The 21119-nt window shown below is 41.5% G+C and overlaps 1 protein-coding gene and 1 long non-coding RNA gene across 2 annotated transcripts in view; both read left to right on the forward strand.

The window, feature by feature from the left end:
• The first annotated feature begins 1307 nt into the window (after positions 1 to 1307).
• On the forward strand, positions 1308 to 2295 carry LOC135932242 (uncharacterized). Its single transcript, XR_010573355.1, has 3 exons — positions 1308 to 1401; positions 1634 to 1729; positions 2178 to 2295. It is a non-coding gene; the product is annotated as an uncharacterized LOC135932242 (long non-coding RNA).
• A 9033-nt stretch (positions 2296 to 11328) lies between these two features.
• Positions 11329 to 21119, forward strand: part of LOC134618937 (phospholipid phosphatase-related protein type 5-like) — a 116368-nt gene continuing 106577 nt past the window's right edge. The window contains exon 1 of the mRNA XM_063464567.1: positions 11329 to 12219. Coding sequence (XP_063320637.1) covers positions 12016 to 12219 — 204 coding nt within the window. The 5' untranslated portion in view covers positions 11329 to 12015. The remainder of the gene's footprint in view (positions 12220 to 21119) is intronic.

Here is a 21119-nt window from a genome sequence, read left to right on the forward strand (position 1 = left end):
ATCAGTTTATGCCTTTGGATCTCTCTGTTCCAGCTTCAAGAATTAAGACAGAGTCAAGGAAGAGAACTGGGGATGTGATAAAGATACCAGGTAATTCATTTTGTTTGTGAATTCTTCTACCAATCACCTCTCTCGCTCTCGCTCTCTCTCGAGTTGTCTTAAAAATATGTTAAACTAACTACTAAACCAGCTTTACTTATGCTATTTTCCACCTATAGATTCTTATATAAAACAAATTGTTTTGAGGAAAACAGGTTGCCATTTTAAAGCAGTGTTAGCTGTAGTCCATGACCATGTCTTTGTGAGCTAATAGTAATTCACTTATTGTTATTATTTATCACTTATTAATATAACTTAACTGTTATATTAAGTTGTAAGTATAAGGAGTTCTGTTTTGTTTCCAACATGATCTGGCAGTGTAAGTTGTGCGCAGCTCCCTCCAGAATACAGTTATTTAGATACTACAGGCTGCAGCACAGCCACTATTCCCGAATCAGCCCTCTTCCATGCCTCTACACTGATTGCATTTGTACATTTCAGACACTTAATGCACTGAGTACTCATTTGTCAAGATATCATACAGCACAACTTAGCAGTTGTGCAGAGCAGAGTCAGAGGCCTGTGTTATTTAAATGCCCTTTATGCACATTTCAGCAACCCTTTTCTGAAACAGGCCTTTTCAGTCATCTCAGAGAGCATTTGAAAAATCATGAAACAGTGACATGTCCATATAAGGATTGTAGGTATAGCACAAATGATGGGCAATTATAGGACCAAGATGAGACGGGCTGGATGTCAGGAGGTCACTGTTAATGCTGGAAAAAGAAGTAGAAGTAATTCTGATAATGAACCTTCACATTCCAATATTAACAGACCCAAGCGAGCAGAAGTCAACTTCCTACCAAACTTTCCCCAAGGAAAGGATCCTTCAAGCCTTGACCAGTTGAGGCAAGCAATTGTTGAAGAAGTCAAGAAGGCTGAGAAGAACCTGCCCCTCATTAGAAAGTTGATGGAGACCACATTTCCCCTGCGCAGACAAACCATAGTGATGTCCTGCCCACCAGTGAAGGAGCTCTTGGACCTCTGGCCTGCTCTAAAAATGGAGTCTGAGGTAATATGGATCAGCTCTCTTTAAAATGAAAATTGTAATTCTTACTCATGTGGCAGCTTTTTGCTGCTTTATAAAGGTGTGCGAGATTCTTTAAATTGAACTGTATTGTCCTTCTGCTGTAGTTGTATGCACAGTTTCAGCGGATTACAAATCAGAACCTGCCCAATACATTCTACGCTGAACTTGACCGCCATCTTCCTCGACTGATGACCTTATTCAGACAGAAGGCATCAAAAACTGGGAAGACAGCAGATGCCCTGGCTGAAATTCTAAGAATTCACGATGAACAGGTAATAATAGATTGTTACACATTTCATAGGTTGAACCAGTGGAACATTGGACAGGTTCAATGATTTAAATGAGCTTTTTGAATTTTGCTATTAGTCCACTTTGTGTTTGCTATTTGTCTGACTGTATTAAAGATGTGAACAGGTTATTTGTGGACATGTTCTTATTTGACTGTTGTTGTTGTTGTTCAGTAAACTCACCAGTATATACAATTCTGTTTTTATCTGGCAATAGGACATCCATGATATCCACACCAAGCGCACTACCGTTCTCCACGCCCTTCCTGTCTATCTGCGTGAGGATGTCTCTGGATTTTTCAGAACCTGCACTGTGAGTGTCCTTAAGTATCTAACAGATACTACTGTGTCTATAAACAGTGCATCAAAGTACAAACATGTATTTTGATGCACTGTTTGGACTTACCTTTGTTTAGTCTACCCATACGGTTTCCATGTATGGTCTTTTCTGTCTCCTCACTACGAATGAACTGAATTGGTGTTTTGTTGAAAGTGATAAGATGTTTAGTAAAACATTTTCCTGTGTATTTCCTTTAGCTTAGTTTCAGTCTATCTCACACCACTTGATTATCTGGTGAATTAGCTGATTTATGTGTGCAGAACATGGATCTTCTGTTTTTCACCTCTTACAGTGAGACCCAGGTCTCCCTTGTAAAAGAGGTATTGGATCTCAACGGGAGTTGGTAAAATGAGAAATTATATGTCGTCTGTTGTATTTCTTGGGTTAGATTGTGATTAGTATCTCTTTTTCATTCATTCAGGACGAATCTGATGAGTTGGAGCTTGATGGTGTTGAAGTGGCCCTCTTCACTGTCATCAGTGACCATGACACGACAAGTCCAGTTCACTACCAACCTGTGAAAATCTCTGTCGTCATTGAAAGTGATGCCGTGGTCAGTCTCCCCAGATTTGGCGAAGCCTTCCTGGTAATGTTTGGACTGATCTATGCACTTCACCTCAGCTACCCCAAAGCCCTGACCAACACTTTAGAATTTACTCAAAAGATTTTACTTGGTCTAGAAAGTGGTAAACCGTCACCCAGGTTATAGACCCTCAAGAATGACTTGGTTATGTAGGAACTCATCTGAAAGAAGGATGCAGGGTGAAGCATTATAAAAGGCTAGTCCAAAGTTCTCTCCTTTTATCTAAATGATGCCTCAAAACGTTATTGCATTACTCTACAGGTGTTCAGCCAATAGGTCCAAACTATACAACGTGCCTTTGTTCTCATTAACATAATGCAAAGCAACACTAATGTTTTGTATGTTTTAATGTTTTTCGTAATACTATTTTACATTGTGGGCTGCGCAAGATGACCTAAATTTCACTGTTTGATACTGGTTAATGTAAAACAAATAGCATTGTAATTCACTCAACTTGCTGCCCTGTTGCCTTATTCAGATATAAGCCAGAGAGCCAAAGGCACATTTTGATATTATTTATTATTATTTGGCATTATTTTTTTATTACTCTGACAGTTTTCCTGACTAAACAATTTTTGGTCTACTTATTTTAATTTATAAATGTTTTTGTTAATTATTTTTAATTTATTTAATTTAAAAAAAAAAGTATTTAATTTCAACATAATGTGCTAAAAGGGAGCAGGCAAGATACTGTTCAATGGCAGATGTTTATGACTTTTGTATATTAAGTTACCGATACTCATTTTAATTGAGGCAATCAATTGCCTCAAAAATTTTAAGTTTTGGGTCACATGTTTTTAAGTATCAAGTAGTCAACATATTTGACTAATGTGTACTTAAAATAATGACAACACAAACTAAAACATTTGAGTTTTGTTAACATAAAAATGTTGTGGTTGTGTACTTATTTTTTATAAGTTCTGTGAACTTATTCCTTTGAATTTGTAAACTTGAAACTGTAAGTCATATTAACTGCACATATTTGAGTTGACCGTTCTCAAAAGATACAAGTACCATGTAATCCAAACTTTTATGTTCTGGAAAAATTTGACTTTTAAGTTGATCAACTCAAAAAAATTGAGGCAATCGATTGCCTCAATTTTTTTGAGTTCTGGTAACTTATTCGGGTTTACAGTGTGAGAAGCCGACATCTCACTGACGCGTCAGGTCCGCGCTTTGCGTTCACGTCTTTGTCTGGAATCGGTGTACCTGCTCTCATTTACTGTTTTAGCTGTTTGGTGGCTGTTGAAATAGTTTTGTGAGCTCCTGGTGTTTCTGGCAAAATACATTTATATTTAAAAATCGATTCAGGATTTAATGAATCAATATCACATTATTCAAGCTAAAATCTATTTTAATCGGAAAATCGATTATTGAAACCCACCCCTGGTACTCACCTCTGTCTATCCGCCTGCACTTTCAAACATACATACATGTAGGCCGACAGGAATGTCTGGACCACGGCCAATCAGAGAGGTCCCACCCCTGACTGTCTCTGACTGGTTTAGACCACGATAGGGGCATAATGTGTGTCTGTTGTTGACCACATGGAGGCTTTCAGAGTTGTGGACACTTTTTGTTATCTTTACTCGAACGGCTGGTCGCACCAGTGCAACCTAGGATTTTTTTTAGTCGCACCACTGAGAAATTAGGTCGCATTTGCAACCAAATTGGTCGCACTCTAGAGCCCTGATAGATGCTCTTTTGTACACCTGGGTCGTGTGAAGTGGTTCTTTGACTTACTGGTCCTTCCTGTTAGCTTGAAGCAGTCTAGTCTTTCTGCTTTGACATTTTGAATTTTTGCCCAGAGAACTACCACTGTTGGGTTTTTTATAAGAGAGGACACATATGCTCAAGTTTATTATCAATTTATTCATTGGTTTATCATCAAACTGTCAGATTTTCAAATTAGTTTAACATGGCACCACGGACCTCCGTGGCTCAGAGACAAAGACTGCTGCACCCGGCAACCGAACGTTAACATGATTGGTTGAAAGGGTGGCCTTAGGTCTGAGCTCACGTGTCTTCCTCTGCACCTCTGTTGACATCTCCTTATATAGAGATCAGCCTTTTGAATGCAACACTCCCATTTCTCTTAAAGTTTTAAGTCAGCCTTAACGTTTTGTAACTTGGTACCATCTCTAGAGCAGGCAGACCTCAGAGACTTCTCTCTGTTTGTGTCTGGAAGTATCTGTGTGTAGCAGTCTAAATCATGTTATCAATCTCTGGCTCTCTTCCAAAATTTGCCGCTCTGAAAAACTAGTTCCTGCATTTATTGCTTCCAGGCTGGACTACTGTAATTCATTATTATCAGGAAGTCCTAAAAACTCCCTGAAAAGCCTTCAGTTAATCCAAAATGCTGCAGCAAGAGTCCTGACAGGGACTAGAAAGAGAGAGCAGATTTCTCCTGTATTGGCTTCCCTTCATTGGCTTCCTGTTAAATCCAGAATTCAAAATCCTGCTCCTCACATACAAGGTCTTAAATAATCAGGCCCCATCTTATCTTAATGACCTTGTAGTACCATATCACCCTATTAGAGCACTTTGCTCTCACACTGCAGGCTTACTTGTTGTTCCTTGAGTATTTAAAAGTAGAATGGGAGGCAGAGCCTTCAGTTTTCAGGCCCCTCTTCTGTGGAACCAGCTTCCAGTTTGGATTCAGGAGACAGACACTATCTCTACTTTTAAGATTAGGCTTCAAACTTTCCTTTTTGCTAAAGCATATAGTTAGGGCTGGACCAGGTGACCCTGAATCCTCCCTTAGTTATGCTGCAATAGACATAGGCTGCTGTGGGATTCCCATGATGCATTGAGTTTTTCCTTTCCAGCCACTCACTATGTGTTAATAGACCTCTCTGCATTGAATCATATCTGTTATTAATCTCTCTCTCTTCCATAGCATGTCTTTATCTTGTCTTCCTTCTCTCACCCCAACCGGTCGCAGCAGATGGCAGCCCCTCCCTGAGCCTGGTTCTGCTGGAGGTTTCTTCCTGTTAAAAGGGAGTTTTTCCTTCCCACTGTCGCCAAAGTGCTTGCTCATAGGGGGTCATATGATTGTTGGGTTTTGCTCTGTATGTATTATTGTAGGGTCTACTGTACAATATAAAGCACCTTGAGGTGACTGTTGTGGTGATTTGGCGCTGTAGAAATAACATTGAATTGAATTAAATCCAAAACTACACTACAGTGCACATCTGTGTACAACACAGGACAAAACACAGACATGTCACACAAATTATGAGGTATATAGCCTTTACAATAAAATAAATTCTAACATCACTCAGTTAATCTTCTCGCTGCCTAAATGCAAAAATACAAATAAGTAGCTGCCATGTGATTGGCTGATTAATTTGTGCTAATGAGATGTTTGCAGGTATACCTAATGAACTGGACAGTGAATGTGTTACATGAAATGTTTCATTTAGAGATGCTGAGCTCTGTCACTGAGGAAGTCCCTGCATGAGGGGTGCTGATACCCCAGGAGGTCAGTTTGCTCACCAGCTGCTGAGCTTGAGTGAACAAGCAGCATTTGGACGTAACTCTTCCAGATGTGCCAAGCTCAGGTGAAGAGCACAGGAAATGGTGTCTTCTGTGGAGAGGTTTGGCCAGTAAGCAAACCTGAATGCGACGAGTACGTGGTGCAGCAAAAGGGATGATGTGGTCCTTTGCCAGCCTCTCGAAGCACTTCTTCAGGGTGGTAGTCATTACCACATGTAATGGTGGATTTTGGGGGGAGCTTGAATCAGTGGCAGACTTGAAACACGATGAAACAACATCCTACTCCAGCATGGTGTCCAAAAGGACGTGTGCTGTTAGTGCCTGCTGCCTGTGGAACAGTCAGTCTCCTCTGGCTTTTACAGACATCAGCCCGGGTGAAGATCGCCTTTTATTGCAGGGGTGTTCTCATTTATTGCAAATCTGCTGAAGTCAAGTCTAATTATTTTAAAGTATATTTAAAAACAACAAGAGTTGACCAAAGTCCTGTGCAACTAAAAAGAATAACACATAGCAGGGAAACATCAAAAAAGAAGGCAAAGTCAGTAAATTTCAGAAAGGTAAGCAGGTGTTTAATTTTAGTGACTCAAAAACAAACAATAAAATCTTGTTATCAATTCTGAAACTAACAGGTAGCCAGTTTAGAGAAGCTAGAACGGGGTATATATGGTCTTTTTTATGTGTGCCTGTCACATTTCAGACAGGTCAAGAATGCGGAGCCTGTCCAATTCCAAAATAAAGGCTATTGCAATAATCAAGCTTGGGTGAAATGAAGGCATGAATTACTTTCTGCTAAAGTTAGCACAGGTTTATCTCACTTTACTGCATTTAATGGAACTAAAACTAATTGCTGTAGTTTTGGAAACATTCTTGTTGTCTTGATGGCAAAATTTTGGGCTTTCACCAATCATATTGCAAATTTGACTCTGAAATGCTTTTATCTAGTTCCCAGATACTTTCTCACAGTGGTCAGGTTTCTCCATGGAGTACAGCTGCTCCAGGCTTTAGAGCTGTAAATGCAATATGTTGCAATGTTTCTGAAGTTTTGTAATGAAAGAAATTTGGATAATTTCTTCTCTGATTTCTCTTGTCTCTCTTTAGTTGCCCTGGTAAGAAGAGAAGTCGACATGCCTTCAAAACCACCAAGTAGAAAAGAGCGAAGGAAGTGGTTCACCTCTCTGACAGGGGAGGTAAGACGTGTTTCATGAAGGTATGAGTAGATGGGATTGATGGCTACTTTCAGTTGCATCAGCAAACTTTGTTTTAAGTTTTGTCCTATTAAAACAATGAGACTACTCTAACTAGTTTGAGTGCTTGTTGTTCACAATCTCACCAGTAGGAGTCTTTGTACATTTGACCTAAAAATGTCCCCACAAAACATTTGACTTGTTTTAAGTGACCTCGAATAAGAGAACAGTTGGAACCAACTCTGTTGCTGCTTCTTATGATGGTTTTTAAGAGTATATAGTCCCAGTGACTGGCTAAGACTGGGACTCTTCCACAGCCATTAAATAAATAAACGTATTGGGGTCAGTGACTGGTTAATGTGCACTTATTACTGAAATGTTGAAGGAAACAGTGCCTAAGAGTTTATTTTGGGTTGGATGAGTAATTCTGATTAGCTGATGGTATTTTCCAGGTTGCACTGCATTATATATATTACAACGGTACCTGAGTCAAATTACTGGAGAGTTGTGAATCAGTATGTCTGGCTGACTGTTTTATTATGGTTATTCAGTACTGAGATTTTGTATCTTTCTAACACAATCCAGAAATGATCTTTGCATTTTACTCAGATTGGAAGAAACAACTTTCATGATCTGCAGCTTTTGTTGATACTGTATAGCTACAGTGCTCCTTTTGTGCCAGGTGTGGGTCTTTGGTTTTACAGAATAGTGTTCTGTCACCATCTGGTGGCAACAGAATCAGATCACACGTCTCAGCAATTCAGCAACTGATGCATGACAGGTGAATTTATAGAGCACACTCGTTTGCTTTTATCAATGTGTTGGAACTCCTTTCAGTTAAACACAACCCTGTGATTAACTCTGAACAGATTTAGTAGCTTTGATCAAACATTTCTATTTGTTTTTATTTTATTTTATTTTTTTGCTGTGGAACAAGTAGTAGTGAGTTACTTGTACTTGTCATGGACCTATTTAATTATTATAATTATTATAATTGTAATTAATATAATTATAATTATATTAATTATAATTATAATAATTATAATTATTTTTAAATTCCTGCTTTAAGTTTCTGCTTTTGAAGGCAGATAGTAGTTAACACAGGCGCATAAGACGTGAAACATCTGCTGTCTCAACAGAGACAACTGTACAGAACAAATGTTAGAAAGTGAATACTGCTAACATTTATATATACAGCAGTCCCTCGCTATAACGTGGTTCACTTTTCGCAGCCTCACTGTTTCGCAGATTTCTTTTGTCTGCAATTTTGCATGATTTTTTTCTTACAGTGCATTGTGTTCTGCATCCTGATTGGCTGTAGACCATTGTCAGTTAATCTTGTGCCGTGTCTCCTGAAACAGTCAGATAAGTCAAACTTTACTCAACTCATTCTTCTTGCTTCCTCTACTTCTGTACCATTGATTCATTAATGTTGAATCCTCTGGCAGCTGCTCTATTCCCATGTTCTGGACCTGAAAACAGGGTTTGATCTTTGGTTTCTATAATACTGGACTTATTTTTCTACAAAGGTTTGAACTTTGAGAGTGTTTAAATAAGAGAGAAAAGTGTGAAAATGTTCATGCCTGTCTGAGAAAAGTGTATAAAGTGTGTAGTGAGGGGTTTCACAGCCTTAAAACAGTTCCCTTTTCATTAGTTCCCTTTAGTGTTGTAGTGTTCCTGTTCCCTTACTCTTGTCTCTGTGTTTTATCCTTTAACCCCTAAGACCTGAACTCTTTCATGGCATGCCTTTCTAATTTCTCTTCACTATTTGGGCTGATTGGGACCTGATGAACGTAAAAACAAAAAATTACCTGAATTTTGTTTCTGAGAATAATGAGATTCACATATGAGGACATTTGCTGTAAATTGCGATAGAGCAGTGGCAGTATAATGTCCTCGTAAGTGGATATCAGGCCCTTGTAGAGCAAAATTGAGTATTTTGGTCTAAATAACCCAAAGTGTGATGTCCACATATGTGGACGCCAGGTCCTAGGAGGTTAATGTGTCTTGAGTGAAGTTTAAATGTTTGAGTCTGTGACTCAGTGTTAGTTCCTGTTTTATTTTGATAGTCTCTTGTCTTCTGTGTGATTTGTATCAAATTTAACTTCTCTTATTTCATTAAATCTCATACAAATCTCCCGATTTGTGCTTGCTGTGTTCCCACCGGTCTCTTCTCCCATCATTACTCAGTCTATATTGTTGATCTTCAGGGCCCACGACCCTTATACAGGAAATCTGTTTCAGCTCTCTGATTTAAATGACAAAAGTCCTGACCTCTAAGTCTATGATTATTACACAGCAGGCGAGTCAGAGTTGAGATGGAGCTTGTTTTGTTTTATGTTTGTTTTGTTTTTTTTCTTTGCTTCGAGCCCTGTGAACAGGAGCTGCATGCAAAAAGATCTTTTGTTAAAAGGGTTGGCGTAATAAGCATGCTTCAGCCAATACCTTTTGATTAGCCTTGTCTCGTGCTTTCTTGCTTTGTGGTAATCTTTATTCTGTATTCACTGAGATATATGAATGCTAATCAATAAAATCAATAAAAGATAAAAGTAGATGGAGCTGATGTGGGACTCGCCCAGTACTATGTCTAAATTATCCAGCTGTCTTTCCTGATTACACTGATAAGATAAGCAAAAACCTGAGTAGGCTTGGACGGTAAGCCCCAAGAATCTGTTGTTTGTGAAGGGCTAGAGTAACCTGTAAGAGCTATCTGCACTATTAATGATTAATACTCTAATTTATTTTCCTTTACTGTCTCAAAAATGGTAAAAAGTGAATATCCACAATTTAGACTTTAATTGAAGGAACTTTTATTCAAGCAATTCGACAGGAGCAAAGCAAAATGAATTAATAATACAAACAAAATAATGATCAGATCACATCAATTATACTTCTCTGAGTAACCTGCCCTGAGCTGATGCTGAGAGAGGTTGGAGAGAATAAGAGTTCAGAGTTGAATGTGGTGAAGATCCAAGTCCTTCTCAATGAATCATTCAACCCAGCAAAATGAGCAGGAAAAGCCAAGAAGTCCAAAACTTGGGCGGAGTTTGATCCTTCTTCACGTCTCTGCTGGAATTTCCAGTGGTGGACGTCGAGATCCAATTTTCTGAACTGCTCGTTCCCAGAAGACGAAGCGAACGGACACAGAACGTCTCCAGGTTCTCCAGTTTATGCTCTGATCTTACATAAAAGACATTGATATCTACCCACACCACATTATCCTCTCCATCACCGAACGTTCAACCACTTTCAGCTAACTAAAGTTATTTAAGTTCAGCTTTTAATTTTATGCTATTTTACTTCAATTGCATTTGTCTTTAGCAAATTCTCACAAGAGCACTCATTTTAGCACGATCCCTTTTAAAGCAGTTAAAGCAATGCATTTACTTTAAAACTCTGTGTTAGTTAATCACAATTTACTCAATGCAGTCGTCTTTTTACTAAAGTCAGAGATCAGAGTGTCCTGTGCATCGCCTCGCATCATCATAACTTCAGTTAGGCCTGTCTTTAGAATCACTGTTACATTTTTACATTGCTCAACTTAAACACAATTATATCTACCTGAGTATATTCTGATAGACATTAAGCATAATTAACTATCAGCAAAATCACATGTGAATCATAATTGTGTTTAACTATTACAACATTTAAAACTACTGACAGGTTGGTTCCACAGTTCTGATCTTCTTACTCCCAGAAATGAATATAAAGGTCAGTGATCGATCATGTCCACACCTCAAAATCCAAACATTTTTACTACTCAAATTACATTTGATTATATCCTTGATTAACAATAAAGAATAAAGTTACTATTAGCAAAAGCACACACAGACAAGAGTGCTTTAACCCTTTATAAATCACATATAACACTCGATGGTGAGTCTTATATGATCCATGAGTATTTGTTGCCTCCATCATGGTAGTGTTTTTCTCCTGCTCTGCATCAGGATTTTAAAGATGACAGATATTTAGTTTGGCTTGTTCAAAGTGGAGATGAGCTCTTTTGTTCAGGAGCGTCTGAAAAAGATAACAATCTTGGCTGATTACAGTTATTTTTTAAAGCCACTACACAATCATAACAATTACACGACTCCCCCCTTACTGAACAGTGTTGCTCATTAGTCTCCGTTTTTCTCCAGGAAGACTTAGTGAAATGGTTGTTTTTACTTGATTTTTAAATTTCTCCTTTTGTTAACTGTTGAATTTTAAAGTTTAGCTTTTATTTTTCTGAACAGTTTTGTAAAAAAAATGCTTTCATGTGTTAAATGTCAGTTTTTATTCATCATATTATTATAAACAGATAAAAACAGTGATACACCTGTGTTGTTACATGTTGCTACAGTAGACTCCTGTGACTCATAAAGCCAGTGATTTGCACTCGTTCACTAAAGTTCTGAATCTTTCTTTCATCAGCGCCGGCAGGAAGTGCCCTGCCATATGTGCCACAGAGAACATCTGCATCCCTCCAGATGGAGACTCTGCATCATGCACCTTCTTCTCATTCACTTCTATTCATCTCCTCATTTCCCTGAGCAGTCTCATATGACGTCCATAGCCCCTCCCTGCGCATCGTTCCGTCTCTCAGTTCTCTCCAGCTGATCCTTTCTCTGCTGCTAAACACACGTCCGGGCTTACGCACACATATGGTTCACACACACACACACACACACACACACACACACACACACACACACACACACACGTGGATCACGTCAAGCTTTTAGCCAAGCCTTCTCAGCTCTTACGCGCAGACACACCCTCACACACGTCGCTCGCCCCCACACCTCCCCTCCTGTCTCGCAGTCAGTGTGCAGCGGCAGCAGCGGAGGGTGGAGGACGCGCCGAACGCTGTCACGGAGGCTTCTGGCGCACAGCCGAGCCGTCATGAGCCGCTCAGCGGAAGTGGACGCCGCTGCGGAGGAGGAGGAGGCTGAATAGAAGAGAGAGAGAGAGACTGTGTTCTAATTAAATGTCTCACGCTCTCCGTGTGCATCATGCTGTATTTCCAGCTGGTGATCATGGCCGGGACCGTCATGTTGGCCTACTACTTCGAATACACCGACACCTTCACCGTGCACGTGCAGGGCTTCTTCTGCTACGACACCACGTACACCAAACCGTACCTGGGGCCGGAGGACAGCAGCGCCGTCCCACCCGTGCTGCTGTACGCCGCGGTGGCCGGGCTGCCCACGCTGCTGGTGAGTGCACACCTGACCTGGCCGCAACAAGCCTCACTGACACTGATTGTGCTGTCACACTGTCGACGGCTGGCTGCTGCTGTAGCTGTACGCTGGAGTCATGCAGTGCAGGATGAAAGATGAACTGATGAAACGCATCAGTGCAGTTTGTTTCCCTGTGGCTGCCTCTTTGGGCTTGGAGCAGAATAAGAGCCGTTGGAAAGTCACTCTAGCTTATGGGACTTTCAAGATAATCAAGGATTATTAGAATATACGCTAATGAGATCTGCCCAGTAATGCACACTGATCAGTCTGATTCAGTATTCATAGTATTCACAGAACGAGATGTAACAAGCTTTTGGTGTTTTCAGCTTCCATGTAGGATGTGCCTTCTTCAGATTGATCTTTAGTGCAAATTATAATACAAAATCTGAAAGAAGCGGTTCCTCAAATCATAAAATGCAGCATTTGAGTCATTATTTTTCCATCACTCCAGACTGAAGATTCTTTCATGGTTATTACATCTCATCATAGATTGAATGACCATTGACTGACCACCTTTTCTCAGCGTGGATATTTTATTTATTTTCAAATTTAAATGGTTTTATTAATTAGAAGAAGGAAAGCAAACAAAACATTGAATATCATGAAGGTTAGAAATGTTATAACACTCACACCAAGGACAAACGGGCAGTGTTGTGTGTGGACCCGACTTTAATGTTTATGGTGCAGATTTTGTTATCTTATCGTTGCTACTTTTGACTGTTTCAGCCACGTTTGCTGGGATGTCTGAAATAAGCATGGCAAAGCTAAAACGTAATAAAGAAGCTGAACTGAGAAATCACTGTAACAGTTGCTGCAGTTCCTCTCTACCCGCATCACAACCATCAGTGTGATGAACTCTCATCAGCTTATATCGTTATGTTAGCGTACCTCTTTGGCTGCTGCGTGCTCTGCTAGATTGACACTGTACCTCTGTCTGTCTGTAGTGTACTGACCGCTGATGCTGGAAATGAGGTTGGTAAAAAAAAACAAGCTCACCCTGTGAATAACATAGTAAATATAAATAGTTATTTGTTATCTTATGTGCGGCACTTTGTGATTCTGTGTAGATAGGTGCTATATAAATAACATTTTATTTATTATTATTTATTTATAGTTTACACAGTCATTTTATCTGTCTTTGAATTACAGACTGGTGTAGCTTTAAGACTAATCTGCTTGATGGATTACAGCTATGTTCACTGAGGTACAGTATATAACAACATCATAGATGATTATCCCTGTCAGAACTCAGTCAGAAAGTTAAAAGGTGACAATTTTGAAAGGTTATTAAACCTGGGAATCATCTGGGAGAGAAGGAGATAATACATACTTCACTCCTTGATGCTCTCACGTCTCAGCTGCAGCTCCTGTAGCTTCCTGCTTGATCTTAACCTTTCCTTAGTATCTGACTCACAGTAGACTTTACCGTGCTTCCTGGCTAATGTCCAACGGCTCTTTCATCAGCTTTTCCAATTACAAGCCGACTGTGCACTGAAGTTATCAAATGCAAGCCCGAGCAGTGCAGTGCAGCTTGAATGTTAAGTGCAGTTATTACTGCTGCAGTCGCTGACAGTACAGGCTGAGCTTACATAGCTCTGGATACATGCAGGACTGTCTGCAAGCCCTGAACTCTGCTTCAGCTGCTAGCCTACAGACACACACAAATATATATATATACATATATATATATATTTGTGTGTGTATAGCTGGTGTTTTACTCCTCTGGTATTCCTACCAATCCCTTTCTGTGCCCCACTCATGTATTGACCCATGTGCCTGTTCATCTTAGCCGCTATGATGCCTGACAGGAGCTTCCACGTGGTGCTGAGGCAGGTTATTGGTCGGTAGTTGGAGGGGACCGGTCCCTTCTGGGGGTCCTTGAGGATCAGGACTGTCCGGCCTTCAGTTAGCCATTCTGGGTGTCTCTCGTCAACTAGCAGCTGGTTCATTTGTGCTGCCAGTCACTCGTGGAGGTGGCCAAAGCTGTGAGTTTTTGTTTGACAGTTTCCAAGTCCTCAGTTATGGATGGCTTCCTGTACTTCTTAGGCACCGTCTTTGTTGCACCTTTCTGCAGCTCCGATAGTTGGCTAGACTCCTTCCTGCTGCCTTGATCTTAGCCTCTAGTCTCCTTCTCCATGGAGGGTACTGCTCCTCGTGGCTGTTTGTTCATCTTGTAGTCAAGCATCTCACTGACCACTGCTGCCATAGTGTAGATCAGCTGATTAGTCTCAGTAATGGTTGCAGTAGGTATTGTCTGTAGGGCTTCATTCACATCCTGTAGTAGATCTTCAGAGGGTACTTCATGTAATCTTGGTAACCGGCTACGGAGGGTCCGGGTTTCAAGCTTCACCGTGATTCTGTTTTTCAGGTCAGTTTTTCTCATACCCAACGACCCTTCTTCCATCGCACTTGGGGCTTGGTACCCAATCTCAGGTGGGGTTGATGATATCTCCCCCTAAACTGTTGTTCTGGCTCCCCCTTGCTGTAGCATTTGTGTTGTAACTTTTCAGTCTCTAGCTGTGAGAGCAGTTCCTTCTTCTGAATGTTGGAAGACTGAGCTGAGTTGTTTCGCCGTCAGTCTGGATGGAGGTACCGAAGACTCCATAGGTCCCACATCCTATTCATGTAACCCCTTCCCCTGGGGTTACTTGTGAGTAGCATTCCAACAACGCCCTGTTCTCATCTCTTGCCCACTTGTGCATCTCCATCTTGTTCCAGTAGCCCACTTCTCACCAATGTGTCCTAGTTCCTCAACACCTGACGCAGACCTTGTTAATCCAGGCAAACTGCTGTAACCCTCCCCCACACAACGAGGTTGAAGGAACCTGTTGCTGACACTGCTCTTCAGATTGTCCCGTGTGTTATGGAGGGGGTGGGAGTCATTGTCCATGGTTGCCGGCGTTCTGTAACCGATCACCTCGACAGCTTCAGCCTTCATGATGAGTTTGTTCAGTAGGGCTGTGCGATATGACCAAAATCTCATATCCCGATATTAAGACATCTATCGTCCGATAACAATATAAATCACAAAAATGCAACATTTTCTGTAAATTCTGTGAATCTCGGGCAGCTCGACTTGCGTGAAGTGTTTCCAGCTGGGCGTCATGGACCTAGAGTCGAGTGTTTTAACTGATGCATGAAACTATACATTTTTAGACATAAGTTGTAACGGCCGCCGTTTTCTTTGTGAGTATTTATTACACAGCGTGCTGCGGGGAAAAGCCTGTTCTAACGTTTGAGACTAAGGTTTATTTTTTTAGCACCTGATGCCTCTTTTTTGCTTCTCATCCGTAAATACTCTGCATCTTTCACGTGATTCAGTTTATTTTGAAAAGTCTCAACAGGATCCTGAGCTTTATTGTGAAAGGTTTATGTGGAAAATAAACAAGCGGACACGCCGTGGTTTTACTGTCGTTGTTGCTAACGACAACGCATAAAAACAAGTGCTTGTCTGTCTGTAGTATGGTTATATTAAATATAAGAGAAAGAGAGAACTTTAAGAAATTAATATAGCCACTACAGTGACCATCAAAATGATTTGATTTGATTTGATTTGATTTGATATACCTTTATTAATCCCACAAGGGGAAATTTCATGTTAAGGCTGCCGACCTATTGCACGCAATAGCGGCGCCATCTTACCCTCCGACCATACATACATTACACAAAAACATCACATGGGGAAGACAGGTCAGAGAGGTATAACAATGGAAAATGCACAACATGAGGAAAGATAAGGAGAAAAAATAACTCCCCCCAGACTGAGCTCCAACAGGGAGATCAGTTTGAGAACAGAAAAAAACACCTCTGCACATAGCACATGAAAAAACTCTTAATACACTAAAGAAACACATGACAAGCAACAGGGGCGGGTAAAGGGTGAGAGACAACCAATGTAGACAGTACATCTGGGCCTGCAGCCTATGCGCTGGTCTCCTTGATCCACCGTCAGCATCGGAGGGGAATAAGCGTCGAAGGCGTTTGGAGGGGGAGGGGGGATGAGTGTATATCTGCATGTGTATATATATGTCTGTGTGCGTGTGTGTGTATGTCCAGAGTTCACCTGAGACAGTGTCCTTCACCCTGCCAGGCTAAGTAAACAGTCTTCCAGCCAACCCAGGTGGCCTTGCATAGAATGGGAAGAACAGTCTAAACACAGTCGTTATCAGGGTGTTGTTGTTCAGCTCCAGCCTTGAGACCGCAGCTGGCGCCAAAGGGGTATCCGCGTGAAGTAATGATGGTTTTTACTTTAGTGCAAACAACTCATATGAATTTCAAAGCTGTTCTAACGACACTGGTTTCTCAATCTCCCGTTGGAGAGCCGTGAGCTTCTCCATGATGTTATCAAACTTACGCTCCGTGATGTTGTCATTCTTGTGCTCAAAGAGCAGGTTCTGAGAACTCACGACTGCAGTGCGCTTCCCAAGATGTAATCCAATTTGCGCTCAAAGGTGTTATTCCGAGCGAGCCCCTCCAGATGTAATCAGTTTGCACTCAGAGGTCTTATTCTGAGTATTCACTGCAGCCGTAAGCTTCTCCAAGATCTTATCCGTGCTGCACTCAATGAGCCCATTTCGAGAAACTCACGCCTCGTCCCATCGTTTCAATTCCAGCGGGCAGCCTTGTGGGGGTTTGAACAGCCGGTTCCGCTTCCTTAATTCTTCGATAAGCCAGGGCCAAGCCAGCTCCGATCAGCAAGACCCCTGTTATCATGGTTCCGAATAGGTAGATATCTTCAGCACTCAGGCTCACCCGAGCCCAGACTTCTCGTTGAGAAGGGGTGTCAATTGCATTCAGAGACCAGTTGATCAAATCCATAATTCCTCTTTTAGGTTTTAGAGAACAGACTGTGAGAGAGTGTTCCAGGGAAAAGTAATACAAAAAACATGAGACTAGACAAGGACACAAGAGGCTAAGCAGGGAAGCTAAGGGAGAGGAGAGGAGGAGGAAAAAAAAAATGCGACCGCCTTCGCCAAGAGCAACATCAGTCCCACCAATGCAGACAGGGGAGGGTTGGGATCTGTTTCTGCCAAAGTCCACCACCAGCTCCTTTGTTTTGGCCACATTCAGCTGCAGGTGGTTCACCTCACACCACTTCACGAAGTGATCAATCAGTCCTCTGTACTCCTCTTCCCGTCCCATGTCCACACTTCCAAAAATGGCCGTGTACTAAGAGAATTTCTAGAGGAGACAAGTTTTTGTGATCGGCGGTCACAGATGGTGAAGAGGAAAGGGGACAGAACAGTTCCCTGGGGTGCTCCTATGTCGCTGTTGAGACTCTCTGACACACAGCTCTGCAGTCTCACAAACTGTGGTCCGCCTTTCAGGAAGTCACTGATCCACTCGACCAGTGGAGCCTCAGCAGCCTGGACTGGATCATGTTAAAGGCGCTAGGGAAGTCGAAGAACATTATCCGAACTGTGGTGTTGGGTCTATCAAGAGAGGAATACGCTCTCTGCAGCAGATGTATCACTGCATCGTCCACCTCCAAGTGGAGCTGGTATGCAAACTGCAGAGGGTCTTGTGACTTACTCACCAAGGGTCTGAGGTGTTCCAAGACAAGTCCCTCCATAACCTTCATAATATGAGAGGTCAGTCCTCCAGGGCTGTAGTCAGTTTGGTGCCACTGGATGATTCTTCTTAGCACTGGGACCATGCATGTGTTCTATCTCTGGAGGTGCAGGCTCAGGTTGTATAGGCGTAGGAGTACTCCACACAGCTGGCTAGCACAGGCCACAGCACAAGATGAAAAAGAAAAGGAAAAAAAAGCAACAGAAACATTAAAGACACTAAAGAACGTTACAAAGACAGGGAGCTGCTACAGCAGGCTGCCACTAGAAGGCGCCATCTTTAAACCATCTTTACTTATGAATTTCATTCTGTTTGGTGTCTCTAGCAAGAAAAAATCTTTTCAGAAACGTATTACATAAATGTAGTTTTCACTCAGAGGAAGGAAACCGGTAATGTTTTTCAGTTTAGGTTGTTTATTATGACATTTCATTTTGTGTTACTTCTCCACAAGAGAGTAACACAAAAAGACTTTTAGGCCAGGGGAACAGAAAGAAGACAAGGACAGCAGATGATGTTACAATAAATGTTACATTTTCCAAAGCTACCAGTTTGGAAATAACATGCTTATTTTTATAATTCTGGTTCAAATAGGATGAGATTTAGTGGTTTGCATCAGGTAGACAGGTGTGTATATACATGTTATGCTTTTCTGCTCTCCCTGATCTATCATGCACACACTTGGATATGCACCCCTCTTTAAAAACACAGCATAAAATAGATGGGCGTCACTACCATTACTTCATGAAGTGATTTCAGGATTTTGAAGCCTCTGCATCAGAGCTTCGGCTGGCACCATCCAGATTCCAGAAACATTATCCTTCCTGCAGCCACTAGATTGCAGCAATGCAAAGAATGGATGCAAACAGGCCAAACACTGGTTGAGATGCAAGGATCACCTTCAGGTTTGAACTTGAACCTGAAGGTCAAACCTGAATAAATGTTTTTTTTAAATATTTTCTGGTTTTAGATTTGACAGGAAAAGCTCTGCCTTGCTTGACCTGATGGAATGCCGCCAGTCTGTGCTTTTCAAATGCCATCAGTCATTGGTCAGATAAATTCAAATACAAAAGCTGTAAAGTTAGACAATTTAACATAGGAGTTCATGGGGACTGACTCACCTTTGGTAAAATAGTGGCACGGTTCACAGCATGGATGTGGACATTACTTTTATTTTTATTGCACAAAAGGATAAGAGCACGATGACAAAGTGGAGAGTGCTCCAGGACAGAAACAGCTGCATCGTGCTGTTAACACAACTTCGGCTCTTCACAAGCACCCGCACAGACAACATGCTAATGCTAAGCTAACCAAGAGCCGTCATTTGTGAGCTGTCGTTGAACTTTATTAGCTAACAAACTGATGAGCAGTTAGGCTGCAGCCTGCATTTCTACCTCGTGGTGTTCCTACTGTATCAACCACTGCGATCGCTTTGAAGCGTCTTTGTGCTGGTTTACATCTTTGCTTTGTTTTCATGCCTTAATACTAAGAGAAAGATTGTATGTGTGTCTTCATCAGGATCAGGACTTGTGTTGCTGTGTGGTTATATAGTTAATGGTAATTATGAGACTGTGTGTTTCAGGTCATTTTACAGATTGAGATGAAAGTAATGTTATGAGCAGTGTAATGAATTATTTTCTCGTTGCAGTAATTAACTAACGTACTGTATTACTTTTAATAAAAGTGTTCTGTGTAATATGTGTAATAGATTACTTTTTTTGAGTAATGACCCAACACTGATCACAATGAAGAGAGGAAATCCCTCCAACATGTATAAAAATGCAGTTAGTTTGCGCAAATGTAATGTCTTTGATATGCTGCTTAGTGATGCTGGTAGCTCTCAGAGTGGAGCTAATTAGAGCACAATGAGAATCAATAAGAGAATTGATAAGGAATTGAAAAATGGAATCAGAATCACTAAATTCTCAGCTGCTATGTAAAGTGAAACGATAACCATAACCTGACAGCTGATCTATTGATCTGTCTTTGCTAAGAAGAGAAGGAAATAAGAAACAAAACTAAATGTTTGAGCTCGTCAAAAAGAGGAGAGACAGAGAAGCAAAAAACTTGAGAGATCAGAAATGACAGCATGAGCACAGACAGTGGCTGCAGTCGTTGTTTTTAACACTTGGTTTCACTTCAGCTCTCTGTGTGTTAAAACTTTGCTTTTCTCCATCGCTGTGCGACTGACCCACAACAGGACAAGCAAGATGGCTGCACAGGTCACTTGTACTAAAGCAGAATGGCCATCCCTGGACTGGAGCACACAGTGGCGCACCAGCAGTCCTGGACCATACACCCCGCTTTACACGATATCCAGTGTTGTCTTTAATCTTTGTGATTCAAAAAAGATTGAAAGGGTGACTTTGACCCATCTAAGGCAGCAAGAGGTGGTGATCTCCTCCAGGTGGGGCAGGGGTCAGCTATTTTTTTTTTTTTTTTTTGGCTAGCTGAACTTCCTGCAAGGCTATGATGCAGCATGTGAGTACACTCTCAATGGTTGTTCTGTAGAATGTCACCAGTAGCTTCTGCTTCAGGACCCTCAGAAAGTGGGAGGGTGGAGTGAGTTGGGGGGGGCGAGTTTTACACGCTGTGGTCTGTTTAAAAGAATTTCACTCGCTGGGCCCACGTCCTCATTTTAGGTTTGACAGCGTTTGAGTAGGTAAAGGTGAAAGCTTTGACATGAATTGAGCTGCGGTTTGGGGAAGGCCTCGAAGGGGACTGGCGACGGCTCCCGGGCCTGGCAGATCCCCGTGTACTAAACAGAAGTGAAGAAGTTAAAGAACTGAGAACAAGGAGGGAGGGTGGGGCACGTAAACGAGAATGAACAGTTTGCAGAACTGGGGGAACCTATGTAGATGACAACTGGAAGGAGCGTGTTCGGAGGCGTGGTCCTGCTCCTGAAATTCGGATACATAATCTCCAAGTCTTTAATCCAGGTACAGGCTGAATGTGGGAGCTTCAGGTCCAGCACTCTCTGCACTACGATGTCCGGCATACTGAATGCTTACCTGTAATCTATTTACCTTAGTGTTCCAGGAGGGTTGCTCCTGTAGGGGGTTGAATTGTGCTGGGAGGCAGGCCTCTGTGTGCTTCTTACACCTTTTAATCCAGAAACTTAATTGGACTATCCATTGAAGCAAGAATATTTCCAATATCTGTGACATATCCAGTGTTCCCAGTGTTAAAGGCAGATCTGTAGAGACTGTGACTTGGAAACTAAAGTGATTTGTTAGCTGTTATTTTCAGTTGTCCCAGCACAGAGTGCTGGCATTCATCTCCGTGAAGCCATGCCAGTGAGTTTGCAT

This window comes from Pelmatolapia mariae, linkage group LG20 (assembly GCF_036321145.2).
Source record: "Pelmatolapia mariae isolate MD_Pm_ZW linkage group LG20, Pm_UMD_F_2, whole genome shotgun sequence".
In the NCBI taxonomy this organism is placed as follows: Eukaryota; Metazoa; Chordata; class Actinopteri; order Cichliformes; family Cichlidae; genus Pelmatolapia; species Pelmatolapia mariae.